The sequence below is a fragment of the Nesoenas mayeri genome (genome assembly GCF_963082525.1).
Source record: "Nesoenas mayeri genome assembly, chromosome: 18".
Classification (NCBI taxonomy): Eukaryota; Metazoa; Chordata; class Aves; order Columbiformes; family Columbidae; genus Nesoenas; species Nesoenas mayeri.
The window spans coordinates 7,392,161-7,402,043 of NC_137566.1; the positions used below are offsets into that span (position 1 = coordinate 7,392,161).

At 58.2% G+C, this 9,883-nt stretch overlaps 1 protein-coding gene across 1 annotated transcript; it reads right to left on the bottom strand.

Annotated features, from left to right (window-relative positions):
* Positions 1 to 1,070: 1,070 nt before the first annotated feature.
* Positions 1,071 to 9,704, bottom strand: SLC27A4 (solute carrier family 27 member 4). Its single transcript, XM_080355794.1, has 13 exons — positions 9,651 to 9,704; positions 6,964 to 7,130; positions 5,928 to 6,322; positions 5,076 to 5,234; positions 4,654 to 4,723; positions 4,453 to 4,544; positions 3,816 to 3,925; positions 3,196 to 3,405; positions 2,818 to 2,944; positions 2,502 to 2,639; positions 2,178 to 2,342; positions 1,556 to 1,702; positions 1,071 to 1,342 (listed from the first exon to the last, which is right to left on the bottom strand). Exons 2-13 carry the CDS (start codon positions 7,122 to 7,124, stop codon positions 1,185 to 1,187), a joined length of 1,932 nt encoding a protein of 643 aa, XP_080211920.1. The 5' UTR covers positions 7,125 to 7,130; positions 9,651 to 9,704; the 3' UTR covers positions 1,071 to 1,184.
* Between the last annotated feature and the right edge of the window lie 179 nt (positions 9,705 to 9,883).

The following is a 9,883-nucleotide window of genomic DNA, read 5'->3' on the forward strand; positions in this document are numbered from 1 at the left end:
TTCGGGGCCTGTCTCCTGTGGTGGAGACAGGGAGGGCTCTTGTGGGAAGGGATGCAGAGTATGTGGAGGACTTTCTCTCCCCTAAGCAAGTTGCCTCCCACATTCAGGGCACAGACATCGCAGCAGGAAAGCCCTGAGAGCTGCTCCGTGGTGCTGAGTACATCCAAGCAAAGGCAAACCAGGCCCTTCATTCCCACTCTCCCACCTGCTTTCTGCAAGGATGAAGGTGCACTAAACAAAGCTGCATCCACAAAAGATGGAAGAGACCCAGAGAAGTGTCCACAAGATAGCGGGGTTCGCTCATGTCCTTCACCATGGAGCAAGGCCACAAGGACATACATGGCTGCACCCACGCTGGAAGTGAAGAATCAGTCCCAGATGAGCCTCCCGTCTCCCTGCGAGAGAAAAGGGCTCTCCAAGAGAGGACAGGTCTGGGCTGTCCCTCCAACTACTGCACAAACCCAGGACACATTCAAACATACAGACAATAAATTAAGGTTGGGAAAAAAATGTCAGCCTGTATAATATATATATATATATATATATATAACATAACATAATGTGCGTGTGATTGTGAAAAATAGAAATGTCACCCCAGGAGAGAGCAAGGCATGGCAGAAACACATCGCTGTCCCCCTCCTGAGCATGGCATCACCCTGCTCCCCCGATTCACAGCAGAACCACATCAGTGGAGCCACGCACCGGGCAGGGGGTGTGACTGGCACTCAGCTTCCCTCTGCCAGTGTGGTTCCCGTGCCAAGGAGGAGATGGCTGCTTGGGTGAGGAGTGGGCAAAGAGCCCAGCACTGGTCCCTTCATGGCCTCCACAAGGAAGTCTTGCTGCAGGCAGGAAAGGGGAGGGAAAGACAGCAAAAGCAAAGTGGAATGGCAGGGCCACCCCACCCCTCCTCAACTGGCCAGGGCCCTGCCCCTCCCATGGCACGGGAACATCACCACTGTACCAAGTAGAAAATAAAGCCATAATGAGTTTATGCTTTGGTATGTAACCATCCCCCTCCCCTTGGTTCCCCCTGAGTTCCCCCCAAACCATTATCTGTAAAACTCGTCAAATAAAATCTTTAGTGTGCCTTTATATCGCTCCTTGAACCTTTTCTTCCCCAGCGCCTGCCTTGCCCCCTTCTCCCCAGCAGGATCTGAGGATGTGCCTTGCTTGAGCCCCACCAGTTACAGCTTCTGCTGTCCCGACTGGATCCTATCGAACGCTGCCTGGTCCAGCGGCAGGTAGTGGCCTTGCCTGGAGTCCAGGAAGTACAACCTGTCCTTCACCTGTGCAGGGTTGAAGCCCTGTTTCCGCAGCTCCACCTTCTGGAACTTGTAAGTGCCTGGAGTGGGGAGAGAAGAAGGAACGAGAGGTCACCAGCTGCACATGCTCCCATCCCCAGGCGTCTGCGCCCACACCTCCAAACCACCAGAGGAACTCAGAGAGGACTCTATGGGGCAGAAGGGTCCATCTCAACCCTACCACAGATTGGTCTCCAAACCAGGTTTCGCCCCCCAGCTCTGTGTCCATTTTGAGTGTGTGTGCAGTTACTTACTTGTCTTGGAGACTTCATGCAGGAACCGCAGGAAGACGGGCCGTGCATAGAGCGGCAGGGCCTTTTTCAGCTCACTGGCAAAGACTTCTAGGTTACAGGAGTTCTCTGGGTCAGCGATGGCTGCCATTCCTGCCTTCCCTTCAATCCCTAAGGGGCAGAGAAGGGAAAGCACTCAGACATGCTGTCCCTCTAGTATCATCTCCCTCTGCCCAGCACCAGCAAGCCCTCTTGCACAGACCCTGCTCTGTACCAAAGCAGTGGCATGTCAGGCCATGTCACCAGCTGTGTCACCACCCTGCGGCTAAGGCTACCAGCGACACCCTGCGGTCATGGTCACCTCCTCCCAGAGAAGGCACTTGCAGCCTGTTCAGCAAGGACACAGGGTCCTCCCAAATGAGACAGATTCAGACAGAACTTGGGAAAGAGAGGGAACCCCCTGGTTCCCACTAAGTAGATGCCCAGTGGCCTCTTCCCAGCTTGCCCATGGGAAGCCTTGGTCCAGCCTCTTGCAAAAGGACATGTTGATCTGGACATGCAGGACACGCTCACATTCAAGCACCGGATGCCCACCTGCCTCCCCGATAGCCCGACTCCCCTGAGCATTCTCTTCCCGCTCACCTACCCGGGACCTCCACCCCATAAACCACCACGTCCATCAGGTGGAGGATGCGGCTCAGGGTCCCCTCCACCTCTGTGGTGGAAACGTTCTCCCCCTTCCAGCGGAATGTGTCCCCAGTGCGGTCCCGGAAGTACATGTAGCCATATTTGTCCATCACCAGGACATCCCCTACAGGAAAGTGAGAAACAGGCAAAAAATGAGGTGCCAGAGGGACCAGGAGCAACCATGGAGCATCTCAGGACACCGCCGCTAGCCTGGGACAGCCCTCATGCCCACCCAAGTACTCTTCTCTGCTCTGAGTGATTGGAAGGACCCTGCTTGCCTCACCTGTGAGATAAGCAGCGTCCCCTTTTTTAAACACGTCCCTGGCAATTTTCTTGTTGGTGGCTGACTGATTCAGGTAGCCATCAAAATGCTGCAAGGGGTTGCTCTTGACAATGCGGCCCACCAGCTGCCCCGGCTCCCCTGCAGGTAGAAGAGATGGGATGAAGGGGAGAAGCAACTACCTGCATCCAGGGAGAAAGTGTGTCTAATGGGCTTGGTGGGGTTTAACTGAGCAGAGTCAAACCTAGGTAAATTATCTTGAACTATTGGGAAAGACTCGCAAAATGATGAGGAGTCTTATCCCTGTGGCTGCTCTAACCTGGTTTGCAGCGGATACAGACACCATCCGGCCCCCGGATCAGCTCCATGGTGTCTTCATCCACCCTCACCAAACCGATGGGGTACACATTTGGCAGGATCCTGCTGTTGAAGCCACACGACCCCACCTAGAACAGAAAGAGCTCAGAGCTGCAGGTAGCAGGGACATCCCTCCCGCCCTGAGCCCACTGCCCACAGACATCCAGGATACCAGAGAGCTGGCACCGCACGACAACAGCCAAAACCCCTCTAGGCATATGGCAACCCACACCAAGCCTCTTGGAGCAAGGAACCAGGAGCAAACAGCCTGGCTGTGTTTCCAGCCCTGCCCAGACCAGCGGCACCCTCTCGGGACATGGGGAGGGTGGTGGAGCCTTACGTTGTTATCAAAGTTTCCTAGGCTGCAGTTGCATTCCGTGGCCCCGTAGAACTCTGCCACCTGGGCGATGCCGAAACGGGCCATGAACTCCCGCCAGATGGAGGCACGCAGCCCGTTGCCCAGTGCCATGCGCACCCGGTGCTGCCACTCCACCTCCTGGTATGGCTGGTTCAGCAGGTAGCGGCAGATCTCCCCGATGTACTGCACAATCTGAGAGGGACAGAGAGGAAGGACTCACTAGGACCCCTCTGTCAGGCTCTGGGGTGTTTGGGGATTCTTTAGGGCAGGTAGGAATGGCACAACACGCCCTAAGTCCCCTAAGGAGGCTGCAGTAAAACCCAGGAGTCCTGCTAGCTCGTCCAGGTCCTGTCCCACCCTGGTTAATCCACTGCTCCAGTCTGTGAAACATATCAGAGGCCTCCTGGCTAACGCTGGAGCACAGGAAGGGTTTGGACATGTGGAATTGCCACCCCAGGTGGGAAAGACACAGCCCCACCACCTTGGAAGGTGGTTTAGGATGGACAGGCAGAATGAGTCTAGGCCTCCGCTCTCCCCAGCACGGCACAGATCCCCAGGCCCCGCTGCCCAGTCCCAACTGGTCCCTTGCCCCAAGGCCTCACCGTGCAGTTGTATTTCACACAGTCCTCCCAAAAGTGTGAGGCCGAGAACTTCTTGCGGATGACAACCGTCATGCCCTGCAGCAGGCACTGCCCGATCCCCACGATGTTCCCTGTGGAGAGGCAGTCAGGGAAGCCCTCAGTCCCCAGACACCTCCAGCCCAGCTCACTTGGGTAGAGGCCTGGGAGGGCAAGGTGGAGGCCACACGCCCACAGGAGATGGGTGTTCACGTAGCCAGACCCCCAGGACCACAGGCACCGGGGAGGAGACGTGAGGCAGTGAGATTTGGGGCAGCACTTTGCACTTAAACATCCCAGTACGCCCCAACCAGCCAGGTGGGTACCCCTTCCCTTTCTCCCTGAGTTTCCACGGGGAGCAGCAACAAGGTGCAGCTATTCCAAAGCCAGGCTAAAAGCTGGAATAACCACCCTCCCACACAGCCTTCCCACTTCAAAGGTCAGCCAGATCAATTCTTGGCTCCCAGGAAAAAAGCAAACAGCTTCGGTCAGACGCTGCCAGCAGCAGCCAGCTACTCCTGACACAGGGACTGCTGCTGCACCAGCCTCCAGCCTGAGCCCTGGGCTTGGCTGAGGGGAAGAGACGGTTCCGGCACACAGGGCTCCCCACGGCACACGGTACCTGCAGCGTGGTAGAGCGGGAGGCAGTCGTACATCACATCATCAGGCCTCATGCGAAAACCGTAAAAAACTAAGCTGGCCATGCGGAAGTACCTGGGACAGGAGGGTGAAGGGACATGTCAGCAATGGGGCCAGAGGGGCTTTGCTAGGACAGGGCAGAGCTCAGCCCCGTCCGCCCCCGAGCCCCTGCCCACGGCCTTACCGGCAGTTCACCACAATGGCAGCCTTGGGCAGCCCTGTCGTGCCAGACGTGTAGATGTAGAAGAGTTTATCTGGAGAGCAATGAGAAAACAAGGTCACATACCCTATCTAGGAGCTGGCTGAACTGGAAAAGGGGGGAAAAGTCAATTTTATAGACTTTGCTCATGCCTGTTGAGCCAAAATTTTGTTATGCTGGGTTCACCCTGGGCAGATCAGATCTGTTGGACACATGGAGAGCACAGCAAGATACTGCTCCACACAGGGCTGGGCTTCAGACACTGGAGTAATACCCATCCCTAACACCCAGGCTCTGCTGCAGCCATCTGCCATTGGCATCCTGAGCAGATGTTCTTGCCAGTGTTGCAACTGGCTGATCTGTAGAAACACCACTGCAAGTTTAGCCCCCAAGAGTTGACCACGTACCAAGAAAGCCCTTATCAGGGGGGGTTGGCTGGTGCCGCTGGGCCGCCTGCAGGAGAGGGTCCAGGTGTTTTGCACCAGGAAGAGCAGACTCGGGGCTTCCTTGTCCGGACCAGAAGAGATGGACGGATTTCTCCAGGGAGGGCTGCACTTCCTGCATGGCTGAGAAAGTAAAGAGGGGAGATGGAAAAAGACTGCAGGGTGGTTACAGCACAGAGACCCCCTGCGCTCCCAGGCAATCTCAGGGAGACACTGCCCCAGGTAGCAGGACCCTCGCTGTGCTCGGCAGAGTCCCCAAAGGGCTGACAACCATCCCAGGTGGATGTCATTCCCATGATTAACAGATGCTGAGGCCACAGCCCAGGCCTCCTCAGGGACTAGAAGATCCTGTTCTCTGCCTCTCCCCAGCCAAAACTTCTTTAGTGCCAAGAGGTTTGTTGACACCATCAACCTCAGCGGCGTGACTGAAACACAAGGAGCGGGAGCCAAGGCACTGCAGGTATGTGGATAACAGCCATAGAGAGCAAGGGAAGCTCGTCCTGTGCAGCGGGGCAGGCCCAGCCCAGGGCTCCGTGCAGGGGATGGATCTGAGAGGCACAAGGAAGGACCCTCACACCCAGGCTGGCCTGCCTGGGAGGCAGAGAGCACTGAATTCCAGATCCTACCTGGTGTCCAAAGGGCCAACAAGAACACAACAAACAAAAAACCCAACAAATCCAATTCCTGCATAATTGAACTGTCCACTCTCTTCCAGGTCCCTGCTCTGTGGTGAGCAGGAAAGGAACATTAAATCCATAAACTACATGCACCCTACTCCAGTCCAAAGCACCCTTGATGCATCTATCTGCCCCTCACCTTCCATCATCTCCACTCCAAAAATGACAGCCTTGGAGTTGGAGATGGTGATGCAGTGCAGCAAGGCCTCCATGCGCAGGTGGGAGTTCACGAGGGCGGTCTCCACCCCAATCTTGGCCAAGCCGAGCCACAGCCCCACATACTGATTGCGGGACTCCATAAAAAGAGCCACCACGTCACCAGAGCGGAAGCCTTGGCCATAGAAGAAATTGGCCACCTGGTTGGAGTACTCATCCAGCTGCCGGAAGGTCCAGCTCTCATCTGTGCCTTGGAAGATCAGCGCTGTCTTCTCTGGATATTTGCTCGCGGTCTTCTGGAAGATCTTGGCAATTGTGTTCTTCTCCCTCACGTGTCTCCACACCTGCCACTTCACCCGCAAGAGGACCAGCCCCGTGCTGCCAAAGGAAGGGGAGCAAGAGGGAAGCCACTCAGTGATCCCTACAAAACCAACTCCTCTAGCAAAGCCAGCACAGTATAAGGACCTTGCTTGGAGGTGCAGTAGCCCAGCACTGCTCCAAGCCCTACTCTAGGTCAGTAGCAGCTCTGGGTGCTCCCCTGAGCAGCATATCTGCAAAGATACTTATAGCCAAGAACTGAGGGAAGCCAAGGAGAGATGTGTTTTGGAAGGCTGCAGACAAGTGTGTTCCCAAAGGGGCATCTTTGTGCCTCAGGTGCTCTCCAAGAGGTGCCACCACTCCCTCCCCACAAATCCTTGCCAGGATTTGGCACAATCTGGTATCAGATCAGAACCGGCCCTGCACAGGCACCTGGTGCCATGCCAGCAGCTTTAGGTGAAGTACAAGGACAGGTACTAAACTTCTGAGCTCAGCTGAAATCTATCTCTCCTGTGAAAACTTTGCCCAGGAGTTTGGAGCCGCCCGGGCACGGCAGAGGAAGATCTCCTTCTAGCCAGGCCGAGTGCCAGCAGAAACCCAGGGCTGTGCAAGGAGCTGGGGCTGCGCTCACACGCACCCCAGGGCAGAGCACTAGGCCAGGGGAGGGTGGATGGTCAGAACATCCCGGTCAGAACACTTACGTGACATCCCTTCGTATTGTCTTGATGGCTATGAGGAAGAAGTCCCATCCACCGGATCCCAGGTAGAAGATGAAGAGACCAGGGATGGCCTGGGCCCAGGACAGCTCCAGACTGACCCTGAAGAACAGCAGCAGCGCTGCAAAAGCAGCCAGACGCAACATCGTGGCCTGCGCAGAGAGAGAAACCACGGCCGTCAACCCAAGCACACTGGACTTAGTGATAATGAACTATGGGCAGGAGATGCGTTAACAGCCCCCAGTTTCCTGGATGAGGTCCCTGAGTCACAGCTCCTCCTGGCAGCGAGGACTTAGCCCAGCAGCCCAAAGGTCCCACAGATGTAATTTTACCAGACCTTGAAGATGGCCTCAAATTAAGCCACCAGCACCGCACTGCTTGGTGCCAGCAGAGAGCAAGGCCAATCCCACCTGGGGAGCCACATCCTGCACACCAGCCATGGGCACAGCCACATCCCAGCAGCGTGAGATGTAGGATGAAGTCATTTCATGGATATGGGAGCAGAGTCACAGCAGCAGACCTTGTACAGATGTTTGGCAGGCACCAGAGCAATGCCAGGCAGTGCTGGCTCAGCCCCTCACCTCCAGTCTAACAAAGCCCAGCTTCAGATTCCTCCCGACCTCAAGGATCCCTCTGTTCACAGGTCTCCCTGTCCTCTAGCACCAGCTCTCCTGCATGCCCGGCTCTGGGACAGCCAGCACAGTGAGTGGGACAGCACAGCTCCACACAGTCCCCAACACAGCTCAGACAGGAGCAGGAAACTCAGTCCTTTGAGCTCTGCTTGTGTTTGCAAACCCTCGTGTTGGTGGGCAGGTTCCTGGCCTGGCTCTGCTGCAGACACTGTCAGAGCAGCTCAGGGATGAGGCCCTGACCAGGTGGCCCTGGCCAGGCTGGAGAGGGCAGAACAAGGGCTGTCACTGCTGCCAGCAGCACCAGACCCCCCAACCCACACCCCGTGGATGGCAACTCAGTCTCTGGCACTCACCACTCAAACCAGCACCTCTGTCCCTATTCCGAACACACCCTAGATGTGGCTTTGAGACTCACAAGGGACGACAATCTAGCAAAGGCTCTTTTCAGGTGGCAGCATCAAGCAGAGGAAAGTGACACCAATGTGACCCCTGCAGCTCGAGGGCTCCTAGATAAAACCGGTCCTTCCTGGCATGGATGCAGGCCGAAGAGGAAGGAAACATTCACATCATTTCCCTTTCCCTCTTGAAGGCAGATTCACGGCTCTGAAGCTGGCAGCATGGCTGGGCTCTGCCACAGCCGGCATGGCCAGGAGCCACGCTTGTGTCTTTCTCCTTGCAGATTTGGTATGAGATGCCAGCGGGACGGCAGCTGAGGCGGGGCCACGTGGTCACTGTGCTCTGGCATATCACAAAGGCTGTCTCACCTCGGAGCGGCAGGCAGGGATGCACCACAGAGCTGGATGCTGCTCGCAGGTGGGGACCTGGGGACATCCCCCATCTGCAGCCCCTGCCCACAGACCCAAAATCATGGCAGCAGCCTCTGAGCTCTCCCCACCAAACACCTCCCAGCCCTGAGATCCCACAACACAGTCCCTTGGCATTTTGGCAGGGCAGGACCCACTGCATTTTGCCTGGGAGCCTCTCTCCACAGTTAAAGCCTCAGATCACCACCAAACTACTACAGCCAAGACCTGGACCCTTCGTTACACGCTCACATCAAACAGACAGACACGGAGAACCAGCGGTGGGGGAAACCACACTCTGTGTGGGCAGCAAGGTGCTTAATCTCCCACTTGAAGGTGAGACAGGCCCAGACAGGCTCCTGTTATCCTCTGCTCACATCTCTGCCTCATGCCGGCGTGCCCGGTGCCTCCCACCGAGAGATAACCAGTGCGAGATTACCGAGAGATAACCGGTGGGTTAAGGCAGAGACCTTCGGCCCTGCCGTTAAGGATTCAGGTCTTGTCTGGCTGCATCAGCACAGGGAAAATTAAGACCTGCCTGTAGCTCCACAGCCAGCGGGCACAAAGGCAAACCGCAGGGATCCAGCACCCAGGGGCACAGGGACCGGAGAGCCCGGGGGGTGACGGGCAGGTGACCGGGCTCCGAGAAGCCCCAGAACTAGAGGTGAAGCTCCAGGGGCTGGGAGATCCCCGGAGGTCTCTCCTCAGCTGGGGAGTCACCTGTCACCCCCTCGGCCCTGAGCAGGGCGGTGGGGATGATCCTGCCGGCCGCGGGGAAGGGCGGGGCGGCCGAAACCGGGGGACCAGCCCCATGTGAGGGAGAAGAACGACCAGGAGGCCCCTCAGAGCCTCACACCGGGGCTGCAGCCGGGACCCTCCTCCGGCCAGGCCCGGGAACAGCCCGGGGAAGGCCGGTATCTGCGGGGGGAGCTCCGCAGCCCGGATCTCCGCGGTGCCTCATGATGAGACCGGGGGGCTGAGGGGCCCCGGTACCGCCCGCGATGCCTCATGATGAGACCGGGGGGCTGAGGGGCCCCGGTACCGCCCGCGATGCCTCATGATGAGACCGGGGGGCTGAGGGGCCCCGGTACCGCCCGCAGAGCCGCGGCGCCTCATGAACAGCCCCTGGGCCGCGGCGGCCCCGCCCGACCGTCCGCGGGGAGGCAGCGTGGCCGCCGCAGCGAAGCAGAGCGGTGCCGGGCGGTCACGGAGGAGGAGAACGGTGCCGCGCTCTTACCGGGCTCCGGGGCGTCCGCTGCGGCCCGGCCACCTGCACCGGGAGCAGGGCCGGGAGCGGGGCCCGCCCGCCGCTGCGGCACGGGGCGGGGCGCGCAGCGCGGCCCGCCGGGAGTTGTAGTCCCGCCCGGCGGCACCGGCCCGGCCCCGCGGCGGCGGGTGCGGTCCCGGGAAGCGGCGGGGCGGGGCGGGGCGCGCGGCGGCGCGGCGGGAAGAGGCGGTGAGGGGGGCGCG